This window comes from Cyphomyrmex costatus, unplaced genomic scaffold, assembly GCF_001594065.2.
Source record: "Cyphomyrmex costatus isolate MS0001 unplaced genomic scaffold, Ccosl1.0 scaffold164, whole genome shotgun sequence".
Taxonomy (NCBI): domain Eukaryota; kingdom Metazoa; phylum Arthropoda; class Insecta; order Hymenoptera; family Formicidae; genus Cyphomyrmex; species Cyphomyrmex costatus.
The window spans coordinates 2,030,280-2,051,556 of record NW_017275653.1 but is presented as its reverse complement, the minus strand read 5'-3'; the positions used below and the strand labels follow the sequence as shown (position 1 = coordinate 2,051,556).

The window sequence follows — 21,277 nt, the reverse complement described above, 5'->3', positions numbered from 1 at the left end:
AGTGAACGACACAGAAACAAATTTCAAATTTTCTGGAGAAATAAGAGATGAAATAATGGTGAAAGTGTCCCTGAAGGATTCACAATAATGCTAAATTATCGTAAATGGACGGATGTGTAACAGCGAGTTAAAACGGATATGATTGCACTCTCATTGTCGGTCATTTAAATCGTGTTTTGGTTTCTGCGATCGTGGGCAGGGGCGATTTTATGCATTCAGAAGGCTCCGAGGGAACAGTTACGCGGCAGTTACTCTCAATTGCATTCAAGGCGTAAATGTTGTACAGTATACCACAAAACCTTTTTGCCGTTTCTTGATCGCGGGACAGTACTTTCAAACGATTCCTTTCCGATTCTCCGTGCGATCGTCCGTGGCGTCCAAGGACGAAGTATCAATTTGCATTTGCGTTTAAATCACCGCGCGTCGGTGTGTTAGCGAATGCATAAGTCAACCGTGATGTCGCATACCTTTTTTGCAATTCAGAAGATTAAAACGTGATCGAGTAATATTAATGAATACGATGAATACAGTAATATCAACGAATATGATATAAATATAAAATGTAAATAAATAGCACGAAATTTTTTGAATAATTCCGAGCTTTAATCTAAACCTTGACCACAAAATGTCACACCATTTAAAGTTGCTAATTAAAAACCTGTGAAATAAGAAGATACCAGTCGAGTTTTCGTTAAAAGAGATGTAAATTCCCGGCATCTAATACATATGTATACACATATAGAGATCGGGTTAATAATAAAATAGAATAATTTTTACGACATTTTTAAGCACGCAGACGAAGAATTGTGTGTCAATATACGTTTAAAAATTATAAATTATATGACAAATATAGACTATCGAAAAATCAGCATTTTGTTGGAAAAATTATTCATAAAGGGATTCGCAAAACTGCATCCCTTTCCAATTCCACAGCTGTTTGAATGTATCGTGCGCTCGAGTCAGCAAACGTGGCATATCTGGGTCGATTTGTTTGCGGATTTTTATATTAAAATATCGTACAAAATCGACGATTTTTCATCCGCGGGCGATTTCCTCGCACAGTGAATCTCGCATACAGTAAAAACGGAAGTGTAACACGTAACGCGCTCTCCTAAGTATCGAGTCTTTCGCCGCACCACGAGACTCTCTCGCGTTCCTTTACGCGACACACGTACGCTATTTTTGTATTCTTCTTCTTTTTAATGCGTGCACCGTGCTTTCGCAATCGATATCGCGTCATAGTCGTGCCGTAAAGCGAGAGTTTGAAATCGTCCTTCGATTACAGGAAGTCAGCACGATCTTGATCGATGGAATCTCGATTTTCGCATACGGTGAAAACTTCTAGGTGAATTTTCGTTTGGACACCGGTAATTCGCAATATGCTACACGATGGATTTGCGTATGCAGATAAAACGACTTGCTGAAATATTTAAAAATTCAGTTATACTGTTTAGTCAACTACTTTAGTTGAACTAAAGTAATTTCATATTTATTTCGTTCGATGAAGAATATGTCTAACATAAGTCAAACGTATTATATTTAATTTAAATATATACGCATTCTTCAACAAAGGAAATAAAGATAACTAAATTAATTTAATCAATAATTAATAAAGAATTAATTTAGTCTAGTGAATATTTTTACTTGTGTATTACATACAAATCTGAAAATAATTTCGTTGTTTTATATAAATAATTACGTATAGAAAATTTAGGCATAATGCGAGCAATATTCCAATAAATTTTGATATTTTAGTAGCAAAATTAAGCGTCTTATATAAATAATTTCTAGATACTTCAACAGAACCGTTCTTTCGATCGCAAGCTAAACAACGAGCGGACATTCTAACAACAAAAAAGTCGAAGATACATTCTAATAATATATGTAAATGTAATTTAATTCGTTATATCGCTACACATTTATTAACTTATCATAGACGAATCGTTATAGGAATTTCCCCATTTCTTCATACATTTATGCAATAATTGCTTGCAACAATTAATCGTAATTTTGGCCAAATCTAATTTCGATCTATAAATCTTTCGCTCGAATTTTACATATAATTTAATATTGCATTACTGCCCGTACACGTTGCAGCCAAATTTTATATTCTATCGAGATTAGTTTAGCTTCTGCGAATAACTGCTTTATTGCAGGATGCCTCGGCAACTTGGCCGGCCGCCAAAAGATTTCGATCTACCAACTCGGCCACCTTCAAATGCGGAACAATCCTTATCGAGTTTCCGCTTGCCAAGAGGATCATGCAACTTTCCACATCTATAAAACTTTGCCCGCGTTACGCTTGGAAATGTGCACGATAGAGTCCGCCGGACTCGGCTCACGAATACATACCGTAAAAGAGACGGGGGGAACGTTTCTAACATAAATTATCGCCGTTAGAATAAAACTGTTGCCGCCCGATGCTTTTTGTCACTTTATGTAACTCTTTAACGCGAATGCGATTTCGTAACTGCGAAGGAACCCGGGTGTTTCAGCTAAGTGCGTACGTTATCTCGCTCCTTTCCCGCCTTTGGTGGGATTTCGCGCTTCTTGCGATTCTTTTTGCGTGGCACCGGTTTTATATATTATCTTACCTTTCTACACGCGCCGGAATTTAATCGCTCGAGATATTTTGCAAGTCAACAAAGGTCGATCGAATTTTTGGAATAATTATAAATTCTAATGAAACGAACATCCCTATAAAAGCTAATCGATCCTGACTGGTTGGTATTTTCGTAACGTATGAAAATTGCGTCCTCATATATTTACTACATCGTTCTTTTAACGAATATGGAAATCGTATTACACGTTTCATGCCATACAACTATTACTGCAAGAACTTTTACTCACGTAACTAGCGACGATTATATAAATATCAATGTGTAATATCAATGTACGTATTGATTATAAACGCCCGTGTTTTTGTAGTTTTGCCTAGTTCTATACACCAGTTCGATTACGTGTGCCCGCCGCTCTAAACGCGAACTAATTGTAAGAGCCACGTCTCGCTTTCCGTAAATGACTATCAATTAGTCTCGTAATTATTAACGAGTTACTCTCGCCTTGATTAAATAAAATTGTATAGAAACGACGCGCGTACTGTAATAAAATGTCGAGAGAGGACAAACGTCTGGCTGGCGGACCGGAGAAATTGCAGACAACCGGACGAAGATTTCCCTCTCGTTGACCCAGATAACGTCCGCCAGTTCGTCCGCCGAGAAGGCGATCGAGATCCGATCGTGAAGCGATCGGTGATATAATGCTCAGCCACGCGCGAGACGCACTCAATGAAATTCAATGTGGACCAATCGCGTGGATAACGACGAGGATTGTTTGGCTCGAGCAAGTGCAAACGAGAGCTCTCCGCTAATAAAGGCGCCGCGTGTCAAAATCCGCGTGTCTTGCACGCTAGAACGATACGATCTTAACAATAAGCGTCATTACCGTGGGCGCACGCATCTTGCAACACCCGTTCGGGGATCACGATCGCGCTCGCGTGCATAATGTGCGCCCCGTAATCAACGACGCAAAACCGCAATCCCTGGCGCCGAACAACACTTGCGCGAAAACATAGAAATGCTACTTTGGCGCTAAAAACGACCGCTTAGCATCATCTTCCTCGAGGCAGCCAGCTGTATTATTGCGCATTATATCACTGTGTGTACAGTGCCCGTATTTAATTTTGCAATTTTTATTCAACGGCTCGCAAGCGTGTTTTTGTTGCTCCCAAACTACGCAAGACACAATACATGCAGTTTCTCTAGACAAAGATTTATTAACAAATAAACTAAAACGACTTAAAAACGATCGAAATCAGAAATTCTTTCGTCGCATTATATTATAATATATCTAGAAGGAAAAACATTTTAAGTCGTAAGAAGAAATAATAAAATATATATAATGTGTTACATGAAAAGAGTGTCATAAATAATCGTTTAAAATGTTTGAAAATATACTCGAGTCCTAACCAATTTAGAATTAGTTGATGAGTAGTGACCATTTTCTTTCGATAATTGCTATAATAATTAGTGTCTATATAGGCGAGTGATCATTTGGAAGATATACAAGAACAAACATCGTGAAGACACGTAATTATGAATGTTGAAATCGTCTTAGAGATTTCATGCTCGATATTCCAAATATAGCTACATAAGAAGCAACGGGGACGTGATTGTGAAATCAAATAAATACGAAATTCAACTAACCATTTCAAGTGGCGATATAAAACTAAATTGTCGGACTAGAGGCGACCAATCTAAATTAAACTACCTGCTTTCGAAATTTAATATTTAAAAAGGTATATAATTTATGATTTTTAATAGAATTATGTCATACACATATGTATATGCGGACAGTATATATAACCGGGTCATCAAATCGCGTATTCAAACTGTTTTAAATAATTAATAATTCAGCAAAGTGACTAATAAAAATTACGATATCACATTGCTTAACACGGGCAAGTCGTATAATATAAAGGAATTAATATTCCATCCGTTTTTAAATTAGTCGCGACGAATGGCAAAATACCAGCCGACGATCGTCTCTTCTCGTTTTCTTTTCAGGAAGTCTATCAGTTTCTACATTGATCTTGTGTATATTTTTTAAGCGCATTCTGCGTTAAAAAAAATCCTAACCTTGAATCTTAAAGAAGATTTGGGGACAAAATGTCAAGACCCGGAATGAGACATTGATCGCGTTTGTGGTCCCACCTTGCTGTGAGATTCTAAGAATTCTTGACATTTTGGGATGGCAATCCGGCTCCACCTGTATGGTCACCGAATTAGGTTGAATCAAAAACAACGTCTCGTTTTTAAAATTGGATATATTTAACAAGTTTTAAGATGAGCAATAAACGTAGCTGTCTTCAGAAGTATCTTTTAAGGTTTATTCGACGATATTTTTAACGCGATGCCGTAGTTAAATGGTCTCAAAATGATGAAGTCAAGAATTGATCATTAATTATGTCTAACATTAAATTTTACAAAATTAATTAAATCAAGTTAAGATGTAGTCGTATTTATGCTATGTAGAGTCATCAGTTTTAAATATCATCCTTGACATGCTGTGATTTCGTAAAAAAATATCGCAAAAAACATTTTAAGAACTGTTCCGTATTGAGAAAAAAAGTAATGCACGATGGAATCAATAATAGATAATGATGAAGTTATAGTATCATTGAGCGGTTTCCTTCATTCTGTTCCTTTCTCTCAATTTTTTGTAATATTCTCCGTGATCTATATTTTTTTATTTAACTTAGATTACACGGCAGTTTTTCTCTCAATTTCAATGTTTATTTAGATAATCTTTAGTCGTCTACAGAGAAATGCGCGAACATTTAAATGAAATGTATGACGTTTCTCAAACATCCTTCTCTCATATATGTGTCACGTAAATAAAAAATATGTTGATATCTTTTCTTTTCAATTACAGTACACGTAATTAACATCCGTTGGCGTTAAACGAGTTGTCGATTACGTATCCACTTATGTATTATTTTTACGAGGTTTTAGTATATCATTTAACTAGTAAAACGGTACTTGTGGTTTTTCTACTTGCTTTGTGCACCCGCGTCGCCTGCCGGACGTCAAAATAAGAGAACTCGAACCAGCGACGCAGCTTTTTCAATTGTAAAAAAAGACCACGATATATGCAAGCGCGACGTGAGAAACGTTCGCTCTTTCGGGCGTTCGCGAGCGAACTCGGCGAAGCCGATCGCGATCGATCATCGATCTCGTCGCGTTCGTTTTCGTGTCGTAAAGAAACACGTCGTTGCGAAAGCAACGTACTCGGAGTACATGCTGATTAAACGCCAATTATTAAAAGACGCGGGCTTTTATTACGCCTACACGTCCGCTTTTCGTACACGGCAAACTTGCGCAAGACGTGGCGTAAAAAAAAACGACGCAGAGAGATGATTGTCGGCTTCGTCCGGTTTTATAGGTACACGATAATTTATCGAATTTTTTTTTGAATCTCACCCCAAGATCCTGCCGGCCTCGGGCTTTCTGTAAAAGTCACATCTGTGCAGCGGCCTCCTCGGATTGTCGACTCCGTACCTTTGACCCGCAGCCTGGCACAGCGCGCGATACAACTGGAATTGCAGGACCCCAGCTACGAAATTCCTATAAAATATGGGAGAGAGCTAATTAATTCATATCATGTCTTTTGCACATGTTTCGACATATTTAATAAAATGTTGACTCATTATATATTCGTGCAGAAAAAAATATTATAACATATCTCGATAGCACTTATTTTGATGACGCGAAAATTTGACGGTCATTCATTACACTAACAAATATCTTTTTCTATCGCGCGATTATTTAATTTTATAACTGAAACTGGACTTTATAATACAAATATATTTAACGATCATATTACTGTGCCTCGAAAATTATGTTAACAGAATGCGCGCGAAAAAGGATAGAAATGAAGCTCGACGTTTTGATGAAATTCACGCAAGTTTGATAACATCTATATAAAATTTATAAGATCATTTATAATATCATTTTAATATCTGTAAATTATTATTCTAATATATTATATTTAGATATATTTTTGTTTTTTTTATAAAGAAAGAGAAATTATATCGAGCGATTCGATTGCTTATTCATGACTAGTCCAGATTCAAATCGAAACGGTTCTAAAAATAGAAGATGCGCTGGTCACGTCCAAACTGTCAATTTTCGTGCACCTTGAAGCAGTCGCTTTCAAGGTCAGTGTCAATAAGGTCGGCGGGGTTACGGAGAATCTCCGGTTTCTATGGACCTAGTAACATGACGGTAAAGATAGTACTCTCGCCTTCATCGAGCGTGTAGACCCGCATTGCTGTCAGGTAAGTGACTATAGAGAAAGAGAGAGAGAGAAAGAGAGCGCTCGGCAATAAACCGGTAAGCATGCCGCCGTTTCACCGAGAGACTCTTCATCGGCAACGACCTTTACGTAATACCGTCCAGGCGATCCGCCCGGGGGACCGCGCGGCTCGGAATTACGGTCGTTATTCCGACACTTCCACTTTCCATGGTTCTCTCGCTCGCTGACCGGGTCTCCCGTCGTTTGAAAATAACGCAAGAAAGTGTCGTAACCCTCGTAACGTCTATACACGTATACATATGTATATGTATATTGCAGTGCGTGCGTGAAGTCATCGACGAAATTAATGAGATCCGATTTCCCAGGCTAAACACTTTTCAAGAAGGAACGCGCAGCTCGTGATCACCCACGCAGGCTGCTCCGGATTCACTTTCGTATATACGTTGGGAAATAAAATTTTGCGCAGCATTGGTTTTATAATCGATTTTACAACCGGCGTAAATAGCCGCGCGTCTATTAATTATGATACTTTTGATTACAGCGATTATTAATTGCGCATTAATTTGCTCTTTCGGTGCAGACGCGAAGTTGCGAGAGACGGTTTTTGCAAAAGCCAGTATTCAGACGCAGTCGGATAATCCGATCAGGCACTGGAATATAAAATTCGACATAAATTTTGTGGCATTATGAAACTCCCGGCGGGAAGACTACCACCTGATTTCGCAGTTACCGCGGCTGTTTTTACTAGCAAATTTTATCGATTAACCTTTCTTGTCTACCCACACTTTACGGGTGGGCGAGCGCATCCAAGAAGCAACGCGGGAGAGTCAAAACGAGGCGTCGTATCGGTATTCAAGGGGAAAGAATTGTCCCGCAATAAAAAGCTATTAAATTGGGTTACACGGTTAAATGAAATCGAGACCTTCGCTTTAAATGACAAGCGTCGTCGGACGACGCTTCGTGTATTTAGATGCAGTTTTTTTTTAGCCAGAAAGCGGTAGCCTTATGGCGAGTTTATTAAAATCAGAGATACTCAGCGCTTCGTAATATAATTAAGTAGCAGAAGAGGACAAGAGAATGAATATGATAAAATCAAACAGAAAGTATTTTGTCCCGTAATTAATACGTTATGCTTTGATTAATTTTTCTGTAGAATAAACACATTTCAAATTGAAAGCTTTACTCGTCGATTCCCTTTTTCTGATTTCAATTCTACTACCTTATCTAATTTCCAGTAAATCATTTGTTTCTGTGTCACATTACGAAATCACTTTCGAGAGCTTTTGCCTCCAGCCTGACCCGTCATTGTTACATGATGAGTTAAAGCGCGCGAAATTGTATCTCTCGGCGGAAAAAGGGATCTCTTTTCCTCTTCCTTCATTCCGATTGCGGAGCATGTCGCTTTCGCCCGTGAAAAAAACAACTTGTAACCCCCCCGTGAAGTTTCCGCGAGTAACTTTGCGCGGTATTATTTGCTGGGTGGAGTTGATATAATACCACACGACGTTGTCGCGTAAGGTAATCACGTCCCATGGATAATGCGCCGGCAAACATCGACATACTTGGTCGCATGCAATGCGGAGGAGGAGGAAAACGGAACTTACCAGTCGACCAGCCCGAGCAAGATCGTGACGTGGGACCGCGTGTCCCACGAAAGGGAGCAATGGGTGTACCCACGAGATCGGCGGGAGATAAATTCTAGCGAGGTGCTGTCTGCATGCATCTGTATATATATATATATATATATATGTACGCTATTACGTGGCACCGTTACGAGGCGTTGAGCACCGCGTGCGCCGGGCGAGGTGAGGACGAAAACGGAACAGTAATAGCGAAAGGGAGAGGATGACGTTGATCCGCGAGCGATTCGCGTGACCGTTGCAGTTGATCGCCACGAAAAATGACGTATTGAATGGCACGTAGCTGAATCGTATAACGTTACGTTGCGTCAGTGCGATCGCTGTACGACAGGTTTACCGGGAAAGATATGAAAACGAAAGGAAATTCTGTGTAATTCGAGAAACTGCTCTAAGCTTTTAATCATTCGTCGAGTTAAATGTTCTCGTTTTTACTCTTGTTTTATTCAGGCTGAAATTAACTACGATTAATATTATAAATAATGGTTGCGTTCGGCAGAGAAAGTAGATTGCAACTGTTGTAAAATTCTTTAATATAATTCGTCTTGCCTTCAATCTTTTATCAGAACTAAATGTATAGGACGATCACATTAAAAAAAGTGTACAATTGTTGTACAAAGCTGCCGAAAATTTCTCTGATAAATGCAATTAATAACTGATAACATCTAACGAATCTTGATTATCTGAAGAATCACGTCCGTCGCATAAATCTGGGAATCTTGTCTGAATCAATAAAGCAGGAGTAACGTTTCTACAACTCCGCCAAAATATTCTAAGCTGCTTGGAAAAGGCAAAGTGGAAAGCGGGAAATTTACAACGTCGAAGACACACAGAGAAGACTACACGTAACGTTGGAACGTGAATTATGCATTTTTGCAGGAGAACATGGAATTGCAGAGAAAAGATAGCAAATTAGTGTAATTTACTGACAGAGAAACCAGGTTGACATATGTCAATGTCCTATACTAGTAGTACCTGGTATATAAGTAGCTTGAAATTTATCGCAGACAAATTAATGATATTAAAAAGAGTTTTGAAAAAAGAAAAAAAATATGTTAATAAAACTTATAGAATATATAATTCTCCCATGTTCAATCAGACAACGGACCGTTGCATAGTTCACAGTAATAAAATATCAGGTTGCAAAACGTGCAATCGAGGATTGCGCATTTCGATGATTGCGATTTAATCCCCCGGAAGGGTTTTGCCGATTTCCGTTCCAGTCGCGAGATATTTCTACTTCAAGTAACTACGACACGCAGTAAAAGTTTCGAACTCGATTCGAGCCCATTTTAACCGCATTTCGAAACGGGAGAATCCCAGGATACGTCGTTAGATTGCGTCAGATGAGCACCAAAATCGACAAAACTGGTTTGTCAACGAAATTTTATTTAACTCGTATTGACGTATAAATCTCTTGCGCGAAACACGGATGCCAACGGTATGGTGACAGTCGACGAGAATTCGCTGGATCGATGCGTGTCGCGTTTCTATTCGATATATCCGTATAGGCTGACAGATTTACCGGCAAACGGATTGTAACCCGTTAAGAATAGACTCTCGGGTAAACGTTACGTGAAAAGAGGCGAGTTTTAACGTACTGGATTAATCTGAGCTTTCGCCCGAACTGAGAAAACACGCGGACACGATCGATGTCACGTCGGCAGCTTCCGATACCAAGGGGAGTCTACGACGGTAACGATCGGTATGTCCATCGTTCCTCAGAGAAAGTAACATATAAAACCAACGCGTAGCAAAGGTACCGACGAAGATATGCGACGAAAGAAAAAAAAAAAAGAAGTCAGGCATCGCAAACATGAGCACTCAACGAAGGAGGAAGAGAACGAAACCCGTTCGTTGAAGAAGGAGAAGAGTGTTTCTTCGCGGCTTGTAAGGGAGGGGGAGTGGGGCGTCTGTCCCAAAGGGGAGTGGTGGTCGCTCGGGACGGTGGGACCGTCGTCGCCGTAGCTGAACAAAGAGGTGTAACGTGGGGGTATACGACTTGGGGCCTCGGACCCGATGGGCCTCCGGGTGGCGAAGGCGAAAGTGTGCCGCGTATATAAGACCAGGAATCAACGGCAATCAGCATCCAGTTCACTCCTGGACGCACCCGGAACATCGCGAGAGCAAAAATGAGAATCCTGGTACGTCCGTATAGTCGACTTCGCTCGTCGATATTTTTCGTCCTGGTGTCGCGTCAGGAAGTTCGTCCGAGAAGCCTCATGCACCGAAGAGGCTCGGGTAGATAACGCTACCTGCGAGAAGTGAACGATGGAGATCTTGGGATTAATCGGGGTGTGAATCGCTCGAGGGAGATCAAACGCGCGTCTTCGTCGCGGTAGATACGGAAAATCATTACTGGATTTCGGGAACAAGTTACTCGAGAAGTGTTTTCTTTTTTTTTTTTAAATAAACATTTCACATTTTATTAATGTTAGCTACACGATTTTAAAAGTTCACTTTGCAAAGTGAACGAATCGTTTTCGTATTTAGTATATTTTATCGCAACATTTTGATTCTATTTATTTTTCAACTTTTGTTTTGTTATTTTTAAAATTTTGAAAGAGTATAATACATCGTGCGGTGATGTATTTGTGTATTTAATCCTATGGACCGGAAAAGACTTTTATTGAAACGCGAAATGATAGATGGTTATTTGTTTTAAACTAGAATATTATTAAAAATATATCTTCGCGTATGTATGTATAATAAAATTAATTGAATTTTTTCGTTGATATCGGAGATACGCTTGTGCATTATTGCATACGTTATTAATAGAAAGGTTCAACCTCGTGGATGCAATACTTTCAATCAGTTCTTCGATGTGCGTCATTCAGTTAGAGATTGCATCGATCGACCAATCTTGAATGCGTTGATCGTAACACTGGCATTATATTACATTGCAAAATGTATGTCATTACATAAGAACAAATGACATTGCCTACTTTTTCAGGTTTACGTGGCAGTTGCTGCCGTCGTGGTTGCGACAGTATTGTCGGAGGAAACCGCGAAAGTCGAGAAATCGGTGAAGTCCGAGAAGAAACAAGAGAAGCGTGGTCTTCTAGGTCTTGGTTATGGTTACGGTTATGACGGCGGATACGATATTGGATCTGGGGGCCACATCGGCCTTGACGTAGGCGGTGGATATGGCGGATACGGAGGCGATTTTGGCGGTGGATATATCGACGGTGGTCACCATGAGCACCACATAAAGACCGTGACCCTTGTAAAGAACGTCGCCGTGCCTTATCCTGTAGAGAAGCACGTGCCTTATCCAGTTGAGAAGCCCGTACCGGTCCCCGTCAAAGTGCCCGTACCACAACCGTATCCAGTTGAGAAGCATGTGCCTTATCCGGTCAAGGTCCTCGTGAAGGTGCCCGTACATGTGCCCCAGCCGTACCCAGTGGAGAAGAAGGTTCCCTACCCGGTGCACGTACCAGTCGACCGTCCCGTCCCGGTCAAGGTCTACGTACCACAGCCTTATCCAGTTGAGAAGCACATACATGTACCGGTAAAAGTACCAGTACCGCAGCCGTACCCCGTCGAGAAGCCAGTTCCAGTACCGGTGAAGATCCCAGTTCACATACCCCAACCCTACCCAGTTGAGAAGCTCGTACCGTATCCCGTCAAAGTCCCAGTTGATCGTCCCATCCATGTGCCCGTTCCCAAGCCCTACCCCGTACACATTGAGAAACACGTGCCTTACCCAGTCGAGAAGCCGGTTCCCTACCCCGTGAAGGTTCCAGTTGACAGGCCGTACCCCGTGCACATCGAGAAGCCCGTGCCCGTCCACGTTAAAGTACCAGTACCACAGCCGTACCCGGTCGAGAAGCCAGTACCTTACCCGGTCGAGAGACCCGTGCCAGTAGCAATCAAGGTTCCAGTCGACAGGCCGTACCCCGTTCACGTCGAGAAGCCTGTGCCTTACCCTGTGGAGAAGCCTGTACCATACCCAGTCAAAGTACCGGTGGCTGTACCCGTCCATCATGAGCATCACGGACATGGCGGCTATTACAGTGGTGGATACGGTGGTGGATACGGTGGTGGATACGGTGGTGGATACGAGGGTGGTGATTTAGGCTACGGTCACCATTAAATATCGTTACCTCCCGGCTGGTTTTCCATTGTCGTCGTGCAAGAAGTTTCATCGCGACGATGACGGATAGCCGTGAGGACCTTGTCTTAGGTTACGAAGGTTACCGATCCGAAACGTTGCCGTGCAGTGCAGCGATATCTGCCACTTTGTACCTGGATCGGACTCGAGGACGATCTCTGGTAGACGAACGCGTACCGGACCATCGTATCTTCGAATCCGATCGCAACGAGGACGCGGCACGGCGACGTGTGCCAGTTAGGAAGAACGAATGACCAGTAGGGATGTACTCGTCTTTAGCGATCTTCGCTCGAGAGCAACTCGCTTGTCTTACTTTTGTACCGATATTAGCAAAGTATATGTATTTTTTTACGGAAACGAAATAAATATTAATGTAAAGTAATTGCACTTTATGTATCTATTTACTTTCCCTAGATTGTATAATTTTCTTTTTTCTAAAAAAATTATCTGAGAAATAAAGAAAATACAGATTCATAAAAAAATAATATTAAAAATTCGCGTAATTTTATTACATTTTTTCAATTTACAAATTATTTGTTAAACTGAAAATTGTAAACGACATAAATAAATAAAATAAATAAGATTTAATACTTTTTTTGTAATTTTTTTATATAAATACATTACATATTGTATTAATATTATATACGCAATATATAGATATATATTACTAACGAATGTATAAGGTATAAAAAAGAAAAATATTTATCAAGGAGAAATATCAAGACTGATAGCTTTTCTTAAAACATCTTGGACTTTTGCTCTTTTCTACTCGTTATTGATAAATGTCATTGCATTCTATCGACAGCACGAAATTAAATGATAAGTTGTCGACCCAATTTCCGGAGGCAACGAGTTTCCGCCAAATCGATAACCTTGAATCGTAATCCATTCTGCACTTCCAACCTCATCATATAATTCTTCAAGAATAATCGCATATATCGCAGGGTATTTAAGAATAAATTCGATATAATTAATATTTAATTAAATTCATTACTTCGATCTTCATTATCCTATATTTCCCGAATTTCCTGAGGGAAACATGAAAGTTTGTCGTGAGTGAGTTCTCGAGGGAGTGCTCCACTTTTCCCTCCAGAGAAGTTACCAACTCAATCCGGAAAATGAAATCATTCTAATGAAACTAGAAATAAGCATTCCTCCTTGAAAGTGTTCAAAATGAAAACTTATATTGTATCGTGCGCGCGGATATAATTATATTCACATACACTGTAAAAAATAAAATGTTATAAGTTTAACATTCTTGCATATCCTAGAAAATTTTAACTTAAAGACTCAACGTCTTTAAGTTAAAATTGATATTTTATTTTTTACAGTGTATCTTCCGTAATTTTAATTATCATATCGATACCGCGATCCTTTGGGTTAAATTTCCTTGTACAATTTAAAAAATATTGCTAAATGTAAATTGATAATTTTCAAATGGAAATATCAACGATTTAATAGAATTACATCATTGCTTTTCTGTACACATATTCTTGTAAAGAAGGATAAAACTGCGATTCATTGCGTGAATTTTTAATCTAGATATACAACTCCGACAAAGAGTCTTCTGAGACTTATATAAAATGCGAAGAAAGAAAAAGATAATAAAAGATGCTTTGTTTTACTTCGTTGTATCAATTTACAATGAATTACTGTGGCGCATCGAAGGCATATCGGAACGAAGATTCTCGAAAGGGGGCACGGAGCGATCGATCTTTGATTACTCCTCGTTATTCCGGCCTTCGTTACCCAATCCTAAAGTTTCATTGCGGCAGAGGCTCCCCTGGCGCCATTGCGGTACCGTTGTCGAGGTGAAGCCAATGCATCCGCGACTAATTTCTGCACGACCCACTTCGGTCGGAGCGCGCGCACGTTGGCTTTGCCACTTGACTCACGACTTGAAGTAACGACTTACATGCTCGTCTCCGCGGCGAGCACGGGAACGATTATGCAATCGCGCTATTAGTGCACGCGACGTCGAGGCTGAAAGTAAGAGTCTCTCCCCTTCGCTATCGGCTCGTCGCAGAGACCGAGAAAGATCGCGCGCTGCCGCGAAGTCTACTTCCCCTTTCGTCCGTTTTCCAGGTCCACCGGCGTCCTTTCGCTTCCTCTATCTTTCCCGCCGCACCTCTTCGCCTTGACTCGCGAAACCGTTCCATCTAGGACAATTACGCGGAGAGCGAACGACATCACTGCGCGCCCTTCATTAAAAAATATTGCGCTCCGTAAAGTCTTAAGATCACGAACGCCGTAGCGTAATGTGAGAACGCTTGCTTGAATGTCAGAGTTTTAACGGGTTTTAAATTATATTCATCGTTTAAGGCTTTCTTCTTTTCACACACACGTGCCATGAGAATTAAAGAGCTCTTCTTCATTTCAATAAATATTTAACTTGACATTTAATCATGATGATCGTTGGTATAATAAAAGAAGACAGATCAGATTTCGTATATAATTATCCTTATATTTATAAATATTCCATAAAGGACAACATTTAATTTATATACATATAAAATTATATTACCCAAACTAATAATTTAAATTTTGCCATCATTATATTCTTCGTAGTTAATAATTCTGTTACGAAATTTTCTATCACCTAATTGAGTTAGAGTGAGAGGATTTCAAGCCAGTTATTTGACATTTATATATGATATTCGTTTCATCTTTGAAACGAACTGCCCACGCAGTGTTAATATCGCAATCAGAGCAAAGTAATTTTAATGATATCCTGACTTTTTTAGAAGATGAATAAAATTTAAATGTAAAATATTAATTTACTTAAATGATACGTTTTAATTGCAACCAATTAAATTATTGTATTATTTCCCGGTATTTTTTGACATAAATATTTAATATTTTTATATGAGTTATTAGTCATTAATGTTCCAAAATTAAATTGAAAAAAGTTGAATGTTTGATAACATTAAACGAGTATCTTCACTCTTCAAAGAGATTCTCGAAGGGAACGGTGTTTCTCTGAACTGCTTTGCACAACGGTAACCGATAAAGCAGCTAGTCGCTTTTACATTTGCTGATACAATATAAAGATGTTTAACATATTTTCTAACTTAAATTATTTTTTTTTATCAAATTACACAATGTGGAAGAGTTTATTTCACTCTCTCCAAACAGCTTACACAAAATCTAATTTTTTAAAACAAAAAAACTTATTACTACTAAATTTGTTAGACATAAAGTAAATTATTCGAAAATTGTTTTTGTAAAGAAATTTTGTTTAATTATTGTAATTTGACAGAAAAATAAGCTTAGTTTCTTCATCAAAATCCGATCTTATCTTTTATTTTGTATCACTATCATATACGGATATCTTAATTTATAACTCGATCACGATTATCTAGAATGTATATCGTGAGAAATAATATCGACTGCAGCTACTGCAGACAATGTTTAAGAGGCAATTCGTATTCAAGATTAATGTGCTTTAAATTACATTGTGAGAACATGATCCACGATAAGCGAAAGTAATGACGCGAACGTATCATGATCCACTTCGTACTCTAGTTGATCGACATTTGTATAGGGGTGTTTTATTGTAATTGCTAATAATGAACGACAATTGTAATTTCAGCCTAGGATATAAATCGGCATTATCATAAGTTGCGATTGGTACAGTTCGAAACGAAATAATATAGTCTTTATTCTTCTATAAATCGTATAAGATAAGATGTATATATCGATTATTAATAATAGCAATTTGATGCGGATACAAGTTTTTGTGACATAATAATAATATGCAATTAGTAATAATTATCGCGTTTTAGAATTAAGCAGAAACATAAAAGTGAAAAAATTAAATTAATGAATATAATTAAAACATTTTTCCTTTGTTGTTTTTCCTCTGCTATTTTACTGCCTTATTTGCGCTAGAAAGTATACGTATTTAATAACGCAACGATCTTGAGAGTGAAGGCAAAATCTGTATATTAAAGTTCTTAAGAAAGTTTACGAGCGTAGGAATATGTAGTTCCGTCGTTATTAAGAAAACATTAATTGCGAAGGTAGATTTACGCGCAAAGCTTATTTGCTTTAATCCGCAAATATCGCATTTAGTATAAGTTACGAATCATTGATTTACGAATCGTCTTCTCTTTTCTAGTAAATAGCTAGTAAATAAGTTGCTGATGTTAGTGGCGAACGTTTTCAGGCGTAAATCGAAAGAACTGAGAGTTTAAACGCGGCATGTAAAACAGCCATAATTGAAAAGTACATTGAAATATAAATTATTACCGTATGATTAGTCTCGCAAGACTGATTTCTCAACTAGACGGCCATTACACGTGTGAAACTGAAAAATTATTATTATTATTATTATTATAGTGATTGCTATGTCGACACGTGATTTAAAAAAGCGTATCCTACGTCCTCTCTAATGAATTTATTCTTATTACGTTCGTATTTGCGCGCAGTAATGCGCTTCTTCCTTCATTTTATCTCTTGACGAATCTTGTGTATTTATGTCATAATCTAGATATCCGGAAGCGTGAAGCGCTGCACCTTCAAAGCGCTCCGTTCGCACTTCCGCCCTCGACTTTTCTCATCCTCGGGACGAATACAATAAAATGCACCCGCGAAGGTGCTTATTTCAAAGAATCTTAATGACATCGTGCGAAAAAGCGTCGAACTGCAACTCTGCGTTAAAATGTTAATTAGATTTGAAAGTATCGCGCCGCGTTTCTCTCTCGGTTTGTGCAGCTTCGACAAAAGACCAGTCCGATTGACCAAAACTCTCTCTCCGTTTTTGCATCAATCCACTATGAAAAATTCGCAAAATGATGTTCGCGAAATCGCGGGTAATGACGTGTGGACTGCACGACTAATTATCGCGATAATGCACTTGCTTTCGAGCGTCAAATTTGACACGCGAGCGCGTTGAAAGGCAATAATGAAAATCGAATCGCATGCCCACTGTGAAATCCATACAAAACGATGTGTGCACAATGTGAAACAATGAGAGCATCATTTTCTCCTTACGACGGAATAGCCGAGTTACTCATATCTGTACGATTGCATTAAAATGCGATCTCATTGTAGCATTATTTTACCGCACTGATATCCTTTCTTTATCTCCTTTACGAATAAAAATCTATATATAACTACATAATTTTACGTAGCTATATAATTGATGGGTTCTTCTTACGCGATATTATCGTTTCAGATAACGAATTTATATGGAGAGATACCACATAACTTTAAGCTGTCCAATAATTCAGTAACAAACGAGTTCATACGCATTAAAGAAAATGCAATGGTTTATATAATTTTATTAATATCGATATTAGATAATTCTCTTGCTCTTAAGTAAAGGTAAACGCAGTTTGTACTTGTATAATTAAAACGTTTATGTAATTCAAAATTAATCAGCGTACGTTCACCATAATTGCGAAATTCACTACGTTCTCTTAATTTATGTGCTTGTCACGAAGACTATTAAGTAATCATGATTTTTGGGGAAGTGCTGATAAATCGTGTTTAGCGATCACAAGTTTTTAATGGAACAGGTTGTCCGGCCTCTCTGCGCAAGTTTTCATAATCACGTCAACACGAAAAGGTCTTTGACACTTTTCACTTTCTGCGTATGACGGCTTATCTTAGCGAAGCGGCGATGCGTAGCTGGGAAGTTTACTTCGTCGGATTTATGGTCATATTTACGTTTTCATGTGAACAGTTATGTTTCCGGCAGTAAAGACGTCGTCACGCGTCCGAACAAGTAACATGAAGCTCGATAATGATAAGGATCATAGCTATGAAGTGTAATTTATGTAATTGGTACATTAAAGATTTATCGCTACAGATTTCTAAAAAATCGTTTTTATTGAATTTAGTATTTTTATTAGATTAAAAAGTATAATTTTTAATAATCATATTTTCTAATTTTATCATTAAATTTCGTTCTTCTTCTTTTATTCATGTTTTTAAATAATAAATGTATAACTTTTTTTATTTCGTCTACATAATAAATGCGACAATGATTCAAGATCACGACCAAGAACCAGTCTGGGAAAAAGTCGACATTCCACGAAAGAATTAAGTGAACGGTTTTTATCGTCGAAACAATGTCATTCCCCTTACGGATAAACATATTAAAGCCAGCATATGACGGTGCTTTTCTAGATAATTCTTATTGCAAAAAATTTTCACTTTCGTCGTGCGAATATAATGAAACGCGAAAGTGATCCATCCCCTCTTGAAGAAGGCATCGCGTGCACAGCCTCTAGATCAGTAACACGCCTCTGGTAGCAACATATATAAGATGGTAAAAGTATACTTCTGATCTATTTACTGTTAACTCGAGCAACGTACTAGAAGAAAGAAGAAATTTCTGAAAAGAAGATCGTTTTATCACTTCGTTCAAGATGAGACATAGGGTATGCCTTTCTATGCTGTTAGGACATTCAGTGCTGTGTCGAGTGTTCAGAATTAAACAGTGTTATATATCGTATAAATTTTCTTCTTAAATGGTGTGATCATATCAAATATAATATTTATGTGAAAGTTTCGTTAAGGTGCAACAAAGTGCATAATATAAAACAACTTTTTATATTATAAATACGTTTTAAGTTTTCTTTTTTTTCACAATTTTGTGATATTATTTTTATATAGGGTACATTTATGTATTGAAAATTGTAATAACCGAATTAATTATTTACAGATTTTAATATATCATTCAACATTATTAAGGTCAATTTAAGATGCGCAAGAAGCATAAAAAAATTGTTAGTCAATTTAATTCGTGATATTACTACGATAATTTAGTAGAGTTGCGTGTCAAGTCTGAAAATTCGGCGCACAATTAAAAATCTACATACGTAGTAAATAAATTTACACGCTATTATATATAGAAGTACTCGAGATCTAGTTTGACCGTTACAGCATGTTCTCATCGGTTTTCATTGGTTTAAATTCTCAAAAAGACCCTATAAGATTTGTGATATAAAAAAATAGATTTTATTTATTTTATGTTTAAATGCGAAAGAAATTTATGAAATCGTCTGGGTTTTACTGTTTTCAGGGACACGCGAGGTTTTTATTACCATTCTTTATGGCCACTGCAATGAGTTTTCCGATTCACAATTATGATAGACGCATATATAAATATGATCACTTTCCCACATCACGATATATTCGTCAAATTATACCTTTTCACATAACGCAAAATAGAGCCAATTATATCGCAGAAGAAAATATTCACAACGCAAATATATTCAGAACTGAACAACAGGAGTCTAAAGACAGTCAATGTAAGTATTCTCACATATTTAATAAAGTTTGCAATGTAAAAGATAACACGTTTGTGTGTTTATCAATATTATAAAAAATCTATTTTATATAGGATTTATTAGACTAAACTAAACCTAACTCGAGAAATAATCGTTCAGTTTCAGGATCTAACGTACATTTTAAACGTGAGCTTGAAGATGGATACGAAAAACACTTCGGCGCCGAATTGGATAGCGGAGGGGAAACTGGACAAAGCATACACGATTATCAAGTATCAGAAAACGATGATAAAATTGTTACGATCGTAAAGAAGATCGCGGTACCGTACCCTGTAGAAAAGACTATCCGATATCCTGTGATTAAAAAAATACTGTACCCAATTAAAGTCCCGATTCCGCAGCCCTACGCGATCGAAAAGAAAATACCGTATCCTGTAAAGGTCTTTGTCAAAGTTCCTATTAAAATTCCACGGCCGGTACCGGTTGTGAAGGAGATTCCGTATCCGGTTAAAGTACCGGTAGATCGTCCTGTTCCGGTCAAGGTGTTTGTCCCAAAACCATATCCCATCGAGAGAAAAATACATTATGAAGTCAAGATCCCAGTACCGAACCCGTTTCCTGTAGAACGACAAGTACCGGTGCCGGTGAAGATACCGATACGTATACCTCAGCCCTATCCGGTCGAAAAAATCATTCATTATCCTGTAAAGATTACAGTAGACAAACCGATACCGGTTCCGGTACCAAAACCATATCCGGTAGCAATCGCGAAGCCAGTTCCGTATCCCGTTGAGAAGCCGGTGCCGGTTCCGGTTAGAGTGAAGGTGGAACGACCAGTACCAGTTCCGGTAGATCAACTAGTGCCGGTCAAGGTTAATGTTCCAGTACCGGAACCGTACTTGGTCGAAAAAAAGGTACCGTATTTCGTAGAGAAATTCGTACCTATACCAGTAAAGATACCGATAGAGAGGCCTGTGCCGATTCATGTAAGCAAGCCAGTTGAGTATCACTTCGAAAAACCCGTTCCTTATCCGGTTAATATACCGGTCGCGGTGCCAATAGAAGAAGGTGCCGAACACCGATAGATGCAATAGATGTAGTCATTCATAGAAATGAATTATTCTTGGACATAAAAGACAATGTAGCTGCCAGAGGCTGCGAACTTTGATCATGGCATTTCTTAGTTTGAATAATAATCAAAAAAAATATAAGATTCAGAGGCATTAAGTTCAGCCTTTTAATATAAAAAGGAGGCTAAGAACTTAACATAATAAAGTAAAGAAGCATTTGTGCTTCTTATTTATTTACATTGTATGAAATTTTATGCCATCTTTGCAATATATGTATTTATATTGTTATTGTACTCGGCATATTTTGACGGAATTATAGTCTTTATCATTTTGTTGCTGTGAATTATTATAACATTGTAAAAATAAACAATTGTTTTTAATAGAAAAATTGCTCCAACC

At 38.2% G+C, this 21,277-nt stretch overlaps 3 protein-coding genes across 3 annotated transcripts in view; 2 read left to right on the top strand and 1 right to left on the bottom strand.

The window, feature by feature from the left end:
* The window catches only part of Ance-3 (angiotensin-converting enzyme Ance-3), a 55,643-nt gene that overhangs the window by 8,768 nt on the left and 25,598 nt on the right, over nucleotides 1-21,277 (bottom strand). The window contains exon 11 of the mRNA XM_018537117.1: nucleotides 5,982-6,125. Coding sequence (XP_018392619.1) covers nucleotides 5,982-6,125 — 144 coding nt within the window. The remainder of the gene's footprint in view (nucleotides 1-5,981; nucleotides 6,126-21,277) is intronic.
* On the top strand, nucleotides 10,557-12,949 carry LOC108771757 (proline-rich protein 4). Its single transcript, XM_018537119.1, has 2 exons — nucleotides 10,557-10,597; nucleotides 11,407-12,949. The coding sequence occupies exons 1-2, from the start codon at nucleotides 10,586-10,588 to the stop codon at nucleotides 12,547-12,549; spliced, it is 1,155 nt and encodes a 384-aa protein (XP_018392621.1). The 5' UTR covers nucleotides 10,557-10,585; the 3' UTR covers nucleotides 12,550-12,949.
* LOC108771629 (proline-rich protein 4-like) lies at nucleotides 12,609-20,893 on the top strand. Its single transcript, XM_018536969.1, has 3 exons — nucleotides 12,609-12,803; nucleotides 19,601-19,829; nucleotides 19,968-20,893. Exons 1-3 carry the CDS (start codon nucleotides 12,609-12,611, stop codon nucleotides 20,891-20,893), a joined length of 1,350 nt encoding a protein of 449 aa, XP_018392471.1.

What these genes read in the sequence shown, in the direction of transcription:
- LOC108771629 (XM_018536969.1), top strand. Translation starts at nt 12,609, where the DNA reads ATGACGGATAGCCGTGAGGACCTTGTCTTAGGTTACGAAGGTTACCGA. An exon ending in CGGCACGGCGACGTGTGCCA is followed by an intron (nt 12,804 to 19,600) that starts GTTAGGAAGAAC and finishes TACTGTTTTCAG; the next exon opens with GGACACGCGAGGTTTTTATT. An exon ending in GGAGTCTAAAGACAGTCAAT is followed by an intron (nt 19,830 to 19,967) that starts GTAAGTATTCTC and finishes ATAATCGTTCAG; the next exon opens with TTTCAGGATCTAACGTACAT.